This window comes from Styela clava, chromosome 6 (assembly GCF_964204865.1).
Source record: "Styela clava chromosome 6, kaStyClav1.hap1.2, whole genome shotgun sequence".
In the NCBI taxonomy this organism is placed as follows: Eukaryota; Metazoa; Chordata; class Ascidiacea; order Stolidobranchia; family Styelidae; genus Styela; species Styela clava.
In genome coordinates, this window is record NC_135255.1 from 7,570,706 (window position 1) to 7,589,419 (window position 18,714).

General features: G+C 36.2%; 1 protein-coding gene across 1 annotated transcript; it reads left to right on the forward strand.

The window, feature by feature from the left end:
* The first annotated feature begins 8,005 nt into the window (after nt 1-8,005).
* On the forward strand, nt 8,006-10,619 carry LOC120331969 (uncharacterized). The gene is made up of 4 exons (XM_078114036.1): nt 8,006-8,097; nt 8,172-8,408; nt 8,485-8,736; nt 9,477-10,619. Exons 1-4 carry the CDS (start codon nt 8,035-8,037, stop codon nt 10,404-10,406), a joined length of 1,482 nt encoding a protein of 493 aa, XP_077970162.1. The 5' UTR covers nt 8,006-8,034; the 3' UTR covers nt 10,407-10,619.
* Nucleotides 10,620-18,714: the final 8,095 nt, after the last annotated feature.

The following is an 18,714-nucleotide window of genomic DNA, read 5'->3' on the forward strand; positions in this document are numbered from 1 at the left end:
AATGTTGATTCACAAAGATAGCTCGAACCAAACACTGGTCTCGTAAAATAGGATCGCTGTTTGATTTAAAAGGCGAGCTTGTTCTGCCTTTACTGCGCTGATAGATAGTGACAAGATGTGAAATATCTCTCCGCTTTGTCGTTACTTATAATCGCCCCGCAAATTAGACATACGTAAGGTGGTAAAGGGAAATCCATCCCCCACTCATCGTGAAAATGGTGGGTTTTCTTTCGTTTTTCTGTCATTTTTCTTCCAAATCAATATATATATATCTGTATTATTGCTGCTCCACAAATCAACGGACAACAAAAAACGCAGGTTCGTCGGAGGTGACATCTGTTTGATGTCATAATTGAGAGAGTATTGAATGACCCGTCACATTACTGAGGTCTAATACTAATCAGGATGATCGTTACAATAATAACTAGAGCTGCGTGCAGCTTTAACAGGCTTCCCGCGTAAAAAAAACTGAAGACGCGTTATCATTGTTATGAATTTCAACCCAATACCATGTATCAATTTTGTGAAATCGCAAAAAAACTGAAGACGCGTTTTGCTCACTGGAGCGTGAAAGCGTGGTCAGTCATGCATAAAATTTGCAAATTATGATGGGGGACTTATTATCTGCATGTGATGTAAATTTTAAGTCTCTAAGTAGTGTCGTTCTCGAGGAGAAGATGAAAATGTAAAATCCTATATTGCTCACTGGAGTGTATCGCCGAGGTCACTCATGCGTATCCTTGACATATTGTATCCGGAACATGTCCATTAATCATTGTTATGAATTTCAACCCAATACCATGTATCAATTTTGAGAAATTGCAAAAAAACTGAAAACGCGTTTTGCTCACTGGAGCGTGAAAGCATGGTCAGTCATGCATAAAATTTGCAATTTATGATGGGGGACTTATTATCTGCATGTGATGTAAATTTCAAGTCTCTAAGTAGTGTCGTTCTCGAGAAGAAGATGAAAATGTAAAATCCTATATTGATCACTGGAGCGTATCACCGACGTCACTCATGCGTATCCTTGACATATCGTATCCGGAACATGTCCATTAATCATTGTTATGAATTTCAACCCAATAGCATGTATCATTTTTGAGAAATCGCAAAAAATCTGAAAACGCATTTTGCTCACTGGAGCGTGAAAGCATGGTCAGTCATGCATAAAATTTGCATTTTATTGCTAGCTGAGAACTTCTGCACATTTGAGGTGAATTTCAAGTTTGTAGGACCAATTTGAAAAAAAAAAAAAAAATAATAATAATAATAACTAGAGCTGCGTGCAGCTTTAACAGGCTTCCCGCGTAAAAAAAACTGAAGACGCGTTTTGCTCACTGGAGCGTGAAAGCGTGGTCAGTCATGCATAAAATTTGCAATTTAAGATGGGGGACTTATTATCTGCATGTGATGTAAATTTCAAGTCTCTAAGTAGTGTCGTTCTCGAGAAGAAGAGGAAAATGTAAAATCCTATATTGCTCACTGGAGCGTATCGCCGTGGTCACTCATGCGTATCCTTGACATATCGTATCCGGAACATGTCCATTAATCATTGTTATGAATTTCAACCCAATAGCATGTATCAATTTTAAGGAATCGCAAAAAAACTGAAGACGCGTTTTGCTCACTGGAGCATGAAAGCATGGTCAGTCATGCATAAAATTTGCGAACTATGATGGGGGACTTATTATCTGCATGTGATGTAAATTTCAAGTCTCTAAGTAGTGTCGTTCTCGAGAAGAAGATGAAAATGTAAAATCCTATATTGCTCACTGGAGCGTATCGCCGAGGTCACTCATGCGTATCCTTGACATATTGTATCCGGAACATGTCCATTAATCATTGTTATGAATTTCAACCCAATACCATGTATCAATTTTAAGAAATTGCAAAAAAACTGAAAACGCGTTTTACTCACTGGAGCGTGAAAGCGTGGTCAGTCATGCACAAAATTTGCATTTTATTGCTAGCTGTGAACTTCTGCACATTTGAGGTGAATTTCAAGTTTGTAGGACCAATTTGAAAAAAAAAATAATAATAATAAATAAATAATAATAATAAAACACAGGAATACAATAGGTTCCCTGCTGACAAGCAGCGGGAAGCCTAATAATAATAATAAATAATAACTAGAGCTGCGTGCAGCTTTAACAGGCTTCCCGCGTAAAAAAAAACTGAAGACGCGTTTTGCTCACTGGAGCGTGAAAGCGTGGTCAGTCATGCATAAAATTCGCAATTTATGATGGGGGACTTATTATCTGCATGTGATGTAAATTTCAAGTCTCCAAGTAGTGTCGTTCTCGAGAAGAAGATGAAAATGTAAAATCCTATATTGCTTACTGGAGCGTCTCGCCGAGGTCACTCATGCGTGTCCTTGACATATCGTATCCGGAACATGTCCATTAATCATTGTTATAAATTTCAACCCAATAGCATGTATTAATTTTGAGAAATCGCAAAAAAACTGAAAACGCGTTTTGTTCACTGGAGCGTGAAAGCGTGGTCACTCATGCATAAAATTTGCAATTTATGATGGGGGACTTATTATCTGCATGTGATGTAAATTTCAAGTCTCTAAGTAGTGTCGTTCTCGAGAAGAAGATGAAAATGTAAAATCCTATATTGATCACTGGAGCGTATCGCCCGAGGCCACTCATGCGTATCTTTGACATATCGTATCCGGAACATGTCCATTAATCATTGTTATGAATTTCAACCCAATAGCATGTATCAATTTTGAGAAATCGCAAAAAAACTGAAAACGCGTTTTGCTCACTGGAGCGTGAAAGCATGGACAGTCATGCATAAAATTTGCATTTTATTGCTAGCTGAGAACTTCTGCACATTTGAGGTGAATTTCAAGTTTGTAGGACCAATTTGAAAAAAAAAATAATAATAATAATAAAACACAGGAATACAATAGGTTTCCTGCTGACAAGCAGCGGGAAGCCTAAAAACACAGGAATACAATAGGTTCCCTGCTGACAAGCAGCGGGAAGCCTAATTAACATAGTGTCAGTTCCCACATACAGACATAAGTGCGATTTATACAAGAATAGTAGGACAAAAATGAATTGATGTAGCTTACGTATAAGCGCCGTTATTAGGCTTCCCGCTGCTTGTCAGCAGGGAACCTATTGTATTCCTGTGTTTTATTATTAGGCTTCCCGCTGCTTGTCAGCAGGGAACCTATTGTATTCCTGTGTTTTATTATTATTATTATTATTATTATTTTTTTTTCAAATTGGTCCTACAACCTTGAAATTCACCTCAAATGTGCAGAAGTTCTCAGCTAGCAATAAAATGCAAATTTTATGCATGACTGACCATGCTTTCACGCTCCAGTGAGCAAAACGCGTTTTCAGTTTTTTTGCGATTTCTCAAAATTGATACATGCTATTGGGTTGAAATTCATAACAATGATTAATGGACATGTTCCGGATACGATATGTCAAGGATACGCATGAGTGACCTCGGCGATACGCTCCAGTGATCAATATAGGATTTTACATTTTCATCTTCTTCTCGAGAACGACACTACTGAGAGACTTGAAATTTACATCACATGCAGATAATAAGTCCCCCAGCATAAATTGCAAATTTTATGCATGAGTGACCACGCTTTCACGCTCCAGTGAACAAAACGCGTTTTCAGTTTTTTTGCGATTTCTCAAAATTGATACATGCTATTGGGTTGAAATTCATAACAATGATTAATGGACATGTTCCGGATACGATATGTCAAGGACACGCATGAGTGACCTCGGCGATACGCTCCCGTGAGCAATATAGGATTTTACATTTTCAACTTCTTCTTGAGAACGACACTACTTAGAGACTTGAAATTTACATCACATGCAGATAACAAGTCCCCCATCATAAATTGCGAATTTTATGCATGACTGACCACGCTTTCACGCTCCAGTGAGCAAAACGCGTCTTCAGTTTTTTTTACGCGGGAAGCCTGTTAAAGCTGCACGCAGCTCTAGTTATTATTTATTATTATTATTTTTTTTTCAAATTGGTCCTACAAACTTGAAATTCACCTCAAATGTGCAGAAGTTCTCAGCTAGCAATAAAATGCAAATTTTATGCATGACTGACCACGCTTTCACGCTCAAGTGAGCAAAACGCGTATTCAGTTTTTTGCGATTCCTCAAAATTGATACATGGTATTGGGTTGAAATTCATAACAATGATTAATGGACATGTTCCGGATACAATATGTCAAGGATACGCATGAGTGATCTCGGCGATACGCTCCAGTGAGCAATATAGGATTTTACATTTTCATCTTCTTCTCGAGAACGACAATACTTAGAGACTTGAAATTTACATCACATGCAGACAATAAGTCCCCCATCATAGTTTGCAAATTTTATGCATGACTGACCACGCTTTCACGCTCCAGTGAGCAAAACGCGTTTTCAGTTTTTTTGCGATTTCTTAAAATTGATACTTGCTATTGGGTTGAAATTCATAACAATGATTAATGGACATGTTCCGGATACGACATGTCAAGGATACGCATGAGTGACCTCGGCGATACTCTCCAGTGAGCAATATAGGATTTCACATTTTCATCTTCTTCTCGAGAACGACACTACTTAGAGACTTGAAATTTACATCACATGCAGATAATAAGTCCCCCATCGTAAACTGCAAATTTTATGCATGACTGACCACGCTTTCACGCTCCAGTGAACAAAACGCGTCTTCAGTTTTTTTTACGCGGGAAGCCTGTTAAAGCTGCACGCAGCTCTAGTTATGTTTATTTTGGAACAGACATGCGGGCGACTTATGTGGTCTTCACCGGCGACTTGGTGCCCGCGGGCAACGGGTTGGTGACCCCTGGTCTAAGCGGTCATGTCAATATATATATCTATGAAGAAATTGTGTAGTTAAACAAAATTAAAATTCAAACCTGCGTAAAGGGATAATTGTGTCGGAATTTAGTTTATCGATGTCGACGGACTAAATGACACTCGTACTTGAAGACAAACAGTCACAATTTATAGCCGTGCCAAAAGTGCATGTGCTGTTAAAAAAGGACTCCAATTCCACTGTATGATTTAAAACTGGGCGCCTAGTTGCTTTCTGTTATGTGCTGTGTTGACATATTTTTTCATAATTACTATGTAATATCGAAAATGTCAATATAAAAATTTGGCAGCGAAAAGAGCCAACTTAGTTGAGCTAGTTTGGCTGGTAAATAGCTAAAATCAGGTGAATCCTATTCCCTCGCGGGGGTGGGGACATGTATGGCTCATAGCTCACGATCTCTCCAGAAATAAATTAAAAATTAGGATTCCAACTTATCTTTTAAATTTTAAAACATCCTGGACGATATCAAAAAGAAAAATATATTGGAAATATCGGCATCTGATCGATACCGATACATGGCCGATACCGAAAAAATGGCCGATATTGCCGATACCGATACATCTCTAGTGTGTAGTATACAATGTTGAGCAATTTTTTTCAGTGGATTTTAAGTATTCGTATCAAGATGACGCACATCCTGAACCATAACCTGGTACCCATACAATTTAAGGTTGTGCGCCATCTTGGTACGAATACTCCGGGAGCACCTTTCTGTTAAAAACAATTATTTCATAACTACATGGGTTAGTTTTGAATACATAGTAACATCGAATCTTCTTACAATGTTGTAAATTCAATTTTGGTAGAATAAATGGTAGGTTATTTCACTAATATAAGCCAAGATCCATCGTCAGCATCTAGCCGCTTTCTTTTGCGATCTTCAAACTACATTTGTGTTGCTGCGGGCATTTCGTTTTCCTGCTTAAAGTTTTGGGACTTGGGATATATTTTATTAGTTGAAATGGATTGGAATATTCGACCTCGTCTTTTACTCCGAACGGCCATGTAAAACCATCCGCTCGTATCTAACGATGTGTAACGTGTTTTATTTTGGAAGAACCGGAACCTTTCAGGTGCAGCATCGACTTTGGCAAATTACTATATACTTGTTGAGATGGAAGGTATGCGTATGCGAAACCGAGATGTGCACCTGTTATGCCAACATAGTTGAGTCAAAAACATTTTGATCACTAGTGCATCACATACATTTTCCTGCGTGCTTCGGTTGTACGTAGTAACGCGCACATTTTTGCGCACATGTATCAAATTCCACTTGTTTATTGAGCTATAGTTTTTTGACGAGCTTTTGTGTATGATTTCATTTCATAGAATTTGTATGCTGTTCTAAAGAATACTAGTTTCAGCTTTTTCATTTATTCAAACCGCGTGTTAGAAGTGAGTTTTCGTTTTGTAATATTGCGTGTTGCTTTCAGCTGGTTTATTTATATCCATCACTGGACATCCTTAAATCGGTGATGCCAGTAAATCTTTAATACAAAAAGATCGGTAGCATCTTCAATAAAAACACCGGAACCCACTTAAATGACAGCTGGGGGATGGATACTCATATTATCTGCTCCATCGCGTGCCTCTTACCACTTTACATGAGTGCCAATTGGTATCTGAGCTCGGCCAGAGACAAAAAGTTTCGGACTGCGGTTGGCGTGACGAAATGTTTTGAAATATATATTCTACAATAAAATTATTTGATTGCATATAACTGAAAGTTACGCCGTACATGTTTTTTCCCATTGCACTATTTCTTTACTGATATTCGATAATATGACGCTTATCTGACATAGTTTTTCAAGTGTTTGGCTGCATAAATTCTACATTTCTGAAGTCTTGAATATTAAATTCTATATTGCAGAATATAGATCAAGAACATCATAGCAAAACAAATATATATACAAGATTTCTAGTCAACTATCCTGAGGTTAGCCGTTAACAAAACAATTGCTGTCCTGAATACCCGCATAAAAGCAGTACAAAAGTTAACGTGATTTGTACTATTAGCGTAAAATGCACGGTCGACGTTTATTTTAGCATGTGAAACGTACACAGCAACAGTTTCGCCGAAAGCACGGGCCACGATTGTACGAGTGCATCCTTTCAATCCAATTTTTGATTAATACAATTAAACTACAACTCCGAAGAAGGCAAACTGATGATTGACTTATTTGATTCGAACTTAAATTTCGGAATGACGACCAAAAACGAATAGCATTCAAAATCGCAAAAACGAGGTATTGTTTGAAACCACAACTGAAAATCTGTCCAAGTGAAAAATGTGTCTGAGCGGATTCGAAAGAGTATATTTTTACGTCACTTTCTGCATCTTGCTGATTGGGCATGGCCAATGTTACGAAATGAACAAGGAAGTCGATGATCGGGAAAACATCACTTGGAAAGAAATTCGCCATTTTTTCGTGTCATTGCGGGCCCGATCTGACCCGCGAGCCTTTGGTGACCCCACGTCTACACAGTACTTTCGGATCTTTTGTGCGCAGCCGCCACCCCTATTGCAAAAATGTGCGATTTGACAAAACACCCCCGCCATGTTTTGAATAACAAATTAGTAATTATCCAGTTGGGTTGAAGATTTTTTTCAAAATCTGGAATTTCCAGCGCAATCTGCATTGCTAATTTTTTTAAGCGTTGGCAGGAGTGTTTTGTGGCGGTTGCTTTGTACAAAAGATCCATACTTTTTTCTGGAACAGTATGGTTTTTCAAGTAGAATCCTCTAAGAACAAGTAGAACAAGGTCGCGGCAACTCTTTTAGGACACGAAGTAGAACTGTTAAATTTGCAACAGAACACTTTTATTTCTTTTCTGCGCAAGTTCTAATTTTTTGTATGGATGGATGCTATATTTTCGTTCTCCAATTCGCTCCCAAGATAGAATTTTTTTTCAATTCGGTTTCGTGTGTAGATTTGTCAATTGGCCTCTTTTCCAGTTATGTTCGCGTAAATATATCTCCGAAACATTTCTAATTAGCGGTAACGCTGCAACATATTGTGTGTCAATAGGACAATTTAATTGTTTTGTGACGTCACAATATTTACAAAATTTGCTATTTTATAAGAAGAATTGAAATTAAGATAAACTATTATTTAGCCTGAATCTTCCCAGATTATCGGTTATAATATGGATCATTCGATCAACATACCTTCTAAGCGATTTGTAATCACGAGGACAAGATCAGAGAAGGTATGTTTATATCGGATAAAGGTAGAAATAACCAAGTTCATAAGTTAAATAAGTTGCGTGTATTTTTATTGCAGATTTCTTTCTATTGGTATGCTTTGAATTTGTTTGTCTGCATTCTGTTTGGATGCATCTTGCTGATTTGGGGAATTCTTGCTCATCTCGCAGAGTCTGGCGTGTTTGATCGTGGAGAATTCTCTGGAATAATCAAGCGTGCTGATATCGTTGCGTACCTGCCCACTGTTGGTACTAGTTTCGGCGACGTTTCGTCGAAATTCCTTGTTGCTTTCGAAATTATATTGGAGATAATCTTGGTAAATATCAGTAATTTATATTGTGGTTTATTAACGATTTTTCACTTATAACCTAAAACCCTGGTTTACAAACCAGGTCATCGGATTGTATGGGGCGATTTGCGTTCATCGTCAAAGGAGCAGTATCGATGATTTTCCTGACAAAGAACTGAACGCATCAGTGTGTTTTATCCATATTTTGAGAATCGCTATAGTAATATGCCTTGCCATAGGCGGAATGTTATACTTTGTGGATTCACCACTAAGAAGCCACATGTCGTCTCTGATGTCATCCGCAATACCCGGGGTTGAGGAGACATTGGATCGAAATATTATGAATGTATATCAGGTTGGTTTCAAAATATGTGAAAGTTGTAAATACAAGAAATGTTGGAAAATCACCATTAGGAACATCGCGACTGTGCACTGCATGCGGTTAGATTGACTGGTTAGATATTTCCATGCTCAACGTTTAAATCTATACCTTCTGTAACGGTTTCGATTGTGAATACAATTTTACGATAAACATCATACATTGGAATACGGATTATATTAATAACGATTCAGCAAGCCAGTATAAACGATTTTTCCCCACAACGATGTCGCGACTAACGAACACGACAATTTTACACATAAATATCAAATTCTTTTATTCCGCCTGAAAACCAGTCTTTGCGCCCCAAATGCTCATTTATACAAAATTGGTTGTCATCCCGACAACAGTGTTCTGTATCTGAGACTACCTACTACAATGTCAACAATATAATCATCACCGAAGCCGGAAAACTTAATTGGAACTGACTTTGGAAGAAGAGCTCAGTAACATTGACATGATTGAAACTGTTAATAAATTTTTTTTTTGTGGGCAGAAATATTTAAGATTAAAACCTATTATAATTAGTTTGTTTGTATATCCATTTATTTGTAAATATTGTGTAATATGTTAGCATAGAATTTTGTATTCGAATGGATTAATGGCGCAAGACCACAGATGTTATAAGCAACATAACACATATTAACAACAACAACACCATTTTATACAAAAATAAATGTTGTTATATGACTCAAATTAAAATACCTTTATTTTAGAGTACATTTCAATGCTGCGGCCATGACTCTCGCAAAGATTGGATCCAGGTCGACAACGATACTGGTATTGTTCGCGATTGGACTCCGCAATCCTGTTGCATTGATAGATCGGATTGTAGGCCTACTTTACCTTCTGAGACCATCTTTACTGATGCTGCAACATTTGCTATTTTGGAAACTACGAAAAGTCCTGTGCTAGATACCTCAATACCATTCGTAGTTGAAAATGGTGAATTGATCAATTTCAATAAAACTTTTAACAGAGGATGCGATGAGGCCATTCAGTCATGGCTAATTATCCATGGTTTATTGCTATTAACCTTCACTTTCGTTTTACTTCTGCTCCATATAGCATGGATGGTTTGGCGTAGAAATGCCAAGCTTCCGTATCTTTTTCGTGGATGCTGTGAATCATATAGAAAAAATCGAGTTCAACCAATTTGCCTCAAAGTAAACGAAAGTTCAACGGATTCAAATATCAGTTTAGTTTTTTTTGAGGATGGAGTCAAGAACGGCAATAGCAGCAGCAATGAGACCATAAGTCCTAACAATATTCCTAGTTCAGAGAACAACCATGTAATTGTTAAAATACCGGAATTGCCATCAATGTCACGAGTGCAACTCGAAAGTACAATGTTTACCCCAATAGACAATCCTCTTCCAGCAATAGGTACCATAAACGAAAATAAAACCAGGCCTCAAACTTCGAGAAGGAGGCCCCACCCAAAAATAGGCCTGTTTTTGAGAAACGTGTCTCTCAAAGATTACTTCGGAAACAGCGGCGTAAATTTACGTGATGAGACCAGGTTAAGACCTCCTACACCTGCTAAGATGCCACTCCAGGCCAAAAAAGTTCATAAGGATATAGTCATCACCTTTGAAGCTCCCGAACTAGATTTCCCGAAACCTGTTCCTACTACAGACCCATGAACAACAACTGTGCTAACAGTGCAAGCTTTAAAAGCCAAACGAGATAACGATGACAAACTTTCCATCATTAGCTTGGAGAGTTTTGATGGATGATGACGGATTATCACGCCTCGCTGTCCTGTGTACCACTTCTTGTTGAGTACGGGAGTAGAAATTTTACCCTAACTTTTATTGCTTCTTATTTTGAAAATAAAAACGGACACAAAATGCAAATATGTGCTTATTGATAACTTATCTGCGTATACAGTCACTCATTCGTGGACTATAGGGATTAGAAGTATCGGTATGTTTGCCAAATCGCCATTTTAAATAGTTGATGAACATACAAAACTTCTGAGCCTCCAACCCACTGGGTCATTCCGCTTCATTTAAAGGTAACGTTAACGTTAATATAGTAGGCCAAGCTGCGACTCCCCGCCAAAAACGTCTGAATATCTTTCAATAAGAAACCTCTTTTACAATGAGTTTTATTCAAATTTTGCCTGAAGAGAACTGCCGCGGTGTCAATACTGAATATCTGTTTAGGTCAACGCGCAGACGAAGTGCTTGCTGAACGTCGCTGAAAACGCTTGATGTTGTCCATGTTCATGAAATTAGAAATGAACTACATTCATGGCTCGATCTGATCCAGCCTGTGTGATATCATAATTGGAACAGTATTGAATGATCCGTAACGTTTGTAAGGTTCCATCTAGATAAGATCGATCGTTACAATAATTATTATATTGCCATTTCCAGTTCTCAAGTATGATTAAAACGAGAATACCGAAAAGTTTTGCGACGCCCTAGCAAAATTGAAACGACGCACTTGAGCGTCGCGACGCCCAGTTTGAGAACCACGGTTAGGTAATGTTTTGTTTCTTTAAATGTTTTTCTACAGAATCTAAAAAGTTTTTGCCCATATGCCAATATCACTTAAAATTCTCTGAAACAAATAAACCAAGATGTTACTTATTTTCATATACAGTATTTTATGGTTTTTAGGATTGTTGTAGTTGCATATGTAGTTTAGGTTCCAGAATATGGACAACAGCGAGAAAAGAATGAATTATACACCGAAGAATTTTCTATTAAACCAACTGCACTATCACAATTTGAGAAATGCCAGGAGATAATGGTTGGATTAGGATTGAAACAAGGTAATTTTTATACTATGGTTCTTAAATTAAATAATGAAATGTATATGTAAAGCCTATTTACTCAGATTTTATTTATTTTCGCCAGTGAATGTATCATCACAAAAATATAGCTATTTTATCTTATAATTAAATGCATAATTATATTCTATTTCTTCCTTTTTTTAAATGAACAATTTGTTCTACGGTCGTCTTCCTACAAATCGTAAGATATCGATGGATGCTTCTGCAGGGCGTGGTTCATAGTGAAATGCACGAATAATTTCTGTATAAAAACCTTGGTTATCTATTTATTGGATAATTCAGATTAGATTGGCTTTGTGATTTCTAAATACTCTAATTTAACGTTACTGACTGCCGGCCTGAATGTTGGTGTACACTGATCTTGATAAAACATAACTGCTTAATTTTGTGCTTATATTATAGAATAGGATAGGTTTGATATTAACCAAACGAAGAAGAGAAAATCTATACAAATTATATCATAGCATAACCTCACTTAAAATTCTGATGAACATTTGATAGAAAACTTCATATATATTTGCTTCTTAGAGCCCCTGTAAAAAAATTTTTTTTTTGAATAATAAAACAAATATTTAACAATACGTAAAAATTTATACATTTTGTAAATATAGACTGTATTACTCTGTGCTTATTTTGTTGCATAAAATATCCATTCATAGTGTACGAGCATTGTACGATCACGCTTAAATATGGGCATCCGAAGTTTGCTTACCGGGGATCAATTATTAAATTTACAGTTAATATAGATTTTCCGTTTGCCATTTTATATTATCAATCAAGTCTAGAATCAGCGAAATGTGGCATTCAATTAAAAAATGATATTTAATACACATGCTAATGTAAAATAACAGCGATTGCTCAATAGTGCATATGGAGCCGCTAGGTATCGCCAGTGAGTTGGTAAAGTCAAAGCCCAAAAATATACCTGAAGTGAGATGACAAAGTTAGAAGTCAGAAGTGTACGTACGTATTAATCGTTTTGCTAAGTACTGTTCTGGGTTTCTCAGAAAGCAATGGACCATCGATATCAATTTTACGTACGTGCGTGAACATTGAACGTGCTAGAAAGCAATTGTTTTTATTATTTTTTAATTTCGCCGGAATCGGATGTGATTCGACAATTTTGCGGTATATATTGTTTAAATATATACAAGAACATTTTATTCCATCACGCTAAACAGCATTCGTCACAATTGCCATCGATGCTTTCAGCAAACTAGGTGCTCAGATGAAGTCTGATTGTTCCGCTAATGATAATATAATAATAATAATGATATGAACTTTTTTCACTTTTTCTATTCGGTAATATCACAGATCATAAATATTGAGTAGAAATAATACATAGTGAAATATTGCAGGTTCATATAAAATTGCATTTCAAAAGCCATTACCATTTCTTCCATTTTCTTCATCAGGCCAATTGAGTAAATTATTTTTGCGGTTTTAAGTTAATTATCATATCACTTTGATTGCTTCGCCGTACCAGACGTTATGTCTATTACCGAACTGAAAATAGCCATTGATAGAGTGTTTAATTCAAATTATATCTACTTCGCACGACATAAGTACACTTGTGTAAATTTCGTGAATATGTAGTTGAATTCAGTAGTAATTTATGAGCCTTCAGGGAGAGGCTACTTTCGCGTTAAAAGCACTTTAAACACTGCAAAATAAAGATTTTATTTTCGATCTGTATAATTGAAAATAAAGCTATTTATACTCATAGGTTTGGATTGCTTTCTGCATTTATATATCTGTAATTTTAAAGTGAACTTATATGGATGATAACTAATTAAACTAGATAGATGGGTTGAAAATTGAAGTCATTTAGAACAATTTGATATTTTTAATGACGACCGAATTGCTAATCAAAAGAAATTGCATATAAGAGAGGTGGGTCGGTCAGCCATTCAACTATTTTAATATGAACGTTGCTGATGAACACAGTGGTGTCGATCGCATTATACCTATTCTGTTGATTACCATAATATAAATATTGGACGTAACCAATTTTAAACATACTATGAAATTTGAATTCAGTTTGTCTTTGATATACTTTCACTGCATATTCATAATTGGGTAATTCATTTCAATCCCTTTACACAACTTGCTGTAAAATAAGCGAACAAAATTAGTTACCTTTATATTGGTACACACACTTCTGGAGCGCCCAGAATTGTATCCCCAATTATTATTTCGTAGTTATCACACATCATTGAACACTTACAGTTTTCATTCGATTAATGATTCATTCAATGGTTGCACTTTTCGCTGTCTTGCAAATTTCCGGGAGTTCGTCTAATGGTTGTTTCGTAGTTCTGTGCCAATTCTGTCCAGACGATTTTATCTAGAGTGGAAATTCATTTTTTGCCCTTCAAGTCAGATTAGGTAGGAGATATCACTCCATACAACTTGAGAGCCATAAACCTAATTATCAGGCGCCGCCACAATAGTGGGAAGTGCATTTGGCGCCATGCCTTTTATTGGGGCAACATGGGTAGGCGTGATTGCCGAACTCTCACAATATCAATTTCGGCATTTATTTTTACCTATGTCAACTCGCAAGTAATCATGTCACCAACATCTAAGCTCGGAAATATCGCTACAAAGTCATCTTGTTCTTATAGGGTGCGCTAGTGGGTTTCCAAGATATAATTAATTAAAAATCGATGGGACTGAAAGTCGGATTTATTTGGTTGAACAAGAACAAACAAATAATCACTAGTATCATTACGTCGGCAATATTTGTTGTTGTTGGATATTTGGACAGTCTAAGCGATACATGGAATTGAAAATAAAAGTTTCCCCTCCAAGTAGTGCCACGGGGTTCATTTGCCAAGTAACTTCAGTAAAGCAAAGGTAAAGTAAAGTTCTGTTTAATAATTGAGAGCAGTGTAAAATCGCTAAGTTCAAGTTTTTGGCACTTATGTTTAAACGAGTTTAACATTGTTTGTACTACGTTATTGGCCAGTGCTAATAGCCTATTTGAGTTCAACGAACCATGAAATTGCCAAAGCCGTTCGAACACTGCGTAAATGTTAAGTCTCGTTTTTGTTGCAGTGGACAAATGGAATTCTATCAGATACTGAGAGCGCGAGTGCAAACTACTTCACTGTGATATTTTGAGTAGATGGGATTAAATCCTCATTTTTCAAAGTCTTATTTCTCCGGACCATATTCCCACATTTCTTAAAATACAGCATCATTTCATGTCGCGCTTCAGTTCAAAATTATACGCTGGAGAGCGATTAGCGATAACACGGAACCTGTAAAGGACCTGATGAAATTTCTTATCTGTGTGCTTTTCTTTGAAAATAAGCATTTGATATTTTACATTGTACAATCGTACAACAATTAAATCACCTTAATAAGTAATATCTTTATCAGCACTAGGCAAAACAATTTTGTCGCTGTGTTTACTTCAAACTATTAATATCACGACATACCGAACGACATAATATACTCGAATTTGTCGTTAGTCGAGTGTAATTCGGTTTAATCTATGTATCTTGCAAATTCCTAACATTTTTATTTGGGTAACGCACCCAGACTGTATCAGTAGTTAGGTCTCAAGTGTCGCATTAACCCAAACAAATTTCCCCATTAGTAACCTTCAGAGAGGTTTAGTAAATCCTTATGGCTCATCGGGAGCAAGAATGTGGGGGCACTCACAGAGATCAATCAAGTATAATATCGTTTAGAAAAAAAAGTTCAATGCTTTCACTAGCGTACCATGTTTGCAAATCTATCCCAGATTCTAATATGGCCAATACTTTAAACTATGTTGTCAATCGACTTTTGCAAACCTGTCAATATTGCAGGGCGTGTTTGGGTATGCAACTCTATTTTCCGAAACTCAATATTTGCTCAATAACACGACGGAGACAAATTGGTCTTAGGTAGAATGACCCTTGGAACGAAAGTGAAATGTAATTTCAAAATACAACTTACTAATGGATATGGCATCAACTACACCCTTCTTTTAGGTCCCCTGAATGCTGATTTACGATCTTGAATATTTCCTCGTTGAAAATTGGAGTGCTATTTTATGCAACTAACATTTGTTGTTCTTCTCAGACCTGAAAATTTACGACGGTGCACGAAAAGAGATTACCTCTGTAAGATTGATTTTTAGCTGATATATTTGATTTGTAATTTGAAAATGGAAACACGAGTGGCATTTCCTTAATTGCATTCTTATCGTCGTGAACATGTTTGCACTTACCTGCATTAGGCACGTAGTTTACTCAAAATTGCTTCACTGTATTATGGCATCAAATTACTGTGAAGGTATGGGAAAACTTTGCTCCTGTCGTTGGAAGGAAATGAAACATTAGTTTTGGCGATACTTGCGAAAAACTTGCATTGTTGTATGCGCCCGAGAATAACTGTTCAAATTACTTGGTGTAGAAAAATACCACAAGGGCTTCACAGTGTTCTATAATTTGTTTCCTAGAAAACTCGCAAAGTTTTGAAAATACATCAGGTATTTTTGAAAAAAAAAATAGGTACTCGCTAAAAGCATGTTAACGACATGGGCGTAACTACCCCGACAAGTGTTTTCCCTCACTAGATACACAAAATAGTGTCGTGTACTAACATTGGCATTGGCGCCATGTTTGAATGTTGTTAGCAACAAATTACATTGTTTTGAAATGTTCATTTAGGTCTACCACAGCGAACATTAACATAACCTATGTGCTAAAATACATCGATCAGTACCAAAACGGAACGATCTAAAATAATACAAGACTGGAATGTTAAAGCGATGACCTTGTATGTGCATATATTCAAACTTCCAAAAGTACGAAATTGTCTCTGAACTAGCCTATACCATGCTATCAGTTTTTAAAGAAGGCGAGTAGATTATAATTAGAGTAGGTACGACAAAACTTCTGTGCCAAAGGCGGTTTCCTGGTACAATTTTTCTATTACTTGGAGCGATGCTGCCGACACAAATCTCTCGACGTGCCTTGATTTTCCTCTCCACCATGGTTCGATTTTTAGGGTTTACATTATTACCGATACATTCGTTCACCTCTATAGTCGAAATGCAAAGAATACTTTCAAAAATATATTATCGTCAAAACCTGGTAACTCTGTTTTTTTTTTCAAAAATTATATACAATTCGCTCGCTTCCCCTTCGTTACTGATGCTTGAAAAAGTTCTCAAGCTGAGATTGTAGAGGCCTCGTCGCGATACTTCACTAGGCATTTCATATCATTACTGAGAAGTTGTTTTGTTTACTACGTGCGCATTGTGAACATGGATATCGCTGCGTACTGAACACAAGCTGTTATCTTTCGTTTTATTACACAATTTCATTGGGTAATAACTCGAAAATATCTTTATGATTTACATCATTCGCCTCAGTAATTGATTCGACAGATAAATAACATGCGAATGAAGCTCAAACAACTTGTTTTTACCGTCGCATGACGTCACAACTGCATAGATGAGATAACGATTAGTCATGTATTTGCAAAGCTACATATGTGTACATGTAATAAGGCTTCTTCTTCGTCAAGCTAGATAAGTGCATTTGGTTCAATATGCTTGAAGAAACTACGTGAAACTAAACTGAACAAATGAAACTGTCCCACAAACAGTAGAATATTCACATATAATTCTAAGGCTGTGAACATCATACTCTTTTGCTGTTAGATTTTAATATGAAAGCTGCAATACTGCTACCCTTATTTATTGATAATAACCATAAAAAACGGTCGATGATGAGTCGTAAAACGTGAGGAATAGTATTTGAAGAACTAATAATGAAAAGAAAGTGAAAAGCAATCGATTGTTTCAGAGTTATTTAGTACTATTGTATATATATATATATATATATTTACATACCATATTTTGAAGAACCATATGTTTTTTATTTCCAATCTTATTTTAAAATTTTATTTAACGTATTTTATATATATATATAAGTCGGGTATCATAAAATTTGTTTGAAATCGTAAGAAAATTATAAATGTCTTATCATGATTTTGTAAAGGTTAGTCGGTAATTTGTAGTATTTTCTCCTTGTCGTTAAATGCTTTTGTGCAAGAACATTTGCGTCAAGATTAACCCCAAAACTTGACATTCAACCCGTCAATTATAGGCGTTACACCACATTCTTCAACAAACAATGGCTGAACAGGTATTTTGTTACACAGATATCTTGCGAACATATACATTTTAATAAATGAAATGTTCCGAATATATGAATTTATGATGAAAAAGCATGACTCGTTGAAAATGGTCATTACCAACTTGAAAAATCTTTTTTCAGAATTTCGGCTGAAACTCGTAAAATTCTTATTTTTGTTGTAAATATGTAGTAGGTAAGTTCAATTCTAATGATTTCCATTGGTGTTAAGGGTGAGTTGCTAAGCACATATAAGAGCCAGCTCGGTGGAATTAAAACTGCTTTGTAATTCGCATAAAACTAAATTACTCATGTGGTAATATTCCCGGTGTGTTTTTCTGCAACATTTGTTAATGTCTAATTGGTGTGGTCAAGGCGCGAAATTGTCTTGTTGCAAAAACCCCATAGATCCGGATAACAGAGATTCGAGTTTTCTGTTAGAAACAACCACCTGCAGTGTTTTGTATATACATGTTTAGACAATAGCTTGTGCAAATTAATATTGTTTTATCAAAGTAATAAAAGGTTGATAAAACTAAAATAGTAACACAGTTTCATTTTTCTTACGTTTTCCTCCTGGTTCAGATTAGTTTACTCCATTTCGTAGTGGGTGGGTGATGGGTTTGGTTTGAACAAAAATGACCATTATATTCTGATATACGATATCCTGTGTCCAGCTCTAGCAACCATTCAAAGATTAACGTAATCTCCCTTGGCTTGGTCTGGATTTACTAAGCAATCATGGCAATAAATATAATCCGGATCGTTTAAGCTAATCGTGCGAATAAGAGTAAATTTTATCAAATAAAGAACCGCCAACCCTTCCTAGATTTTTTTATTCAAAATTCCGATGCCTTCAAACATCCACTATAGTTAATATTATTTATTCTATTTATCACACATTTAAACCCTGTACATGGATATACAAAGCAGCTACTCATATACAAATGGCTTTACTATGCATAGAGAATCGTAATCTATGCAGTTCGGGCTGATTTACGCAATTTA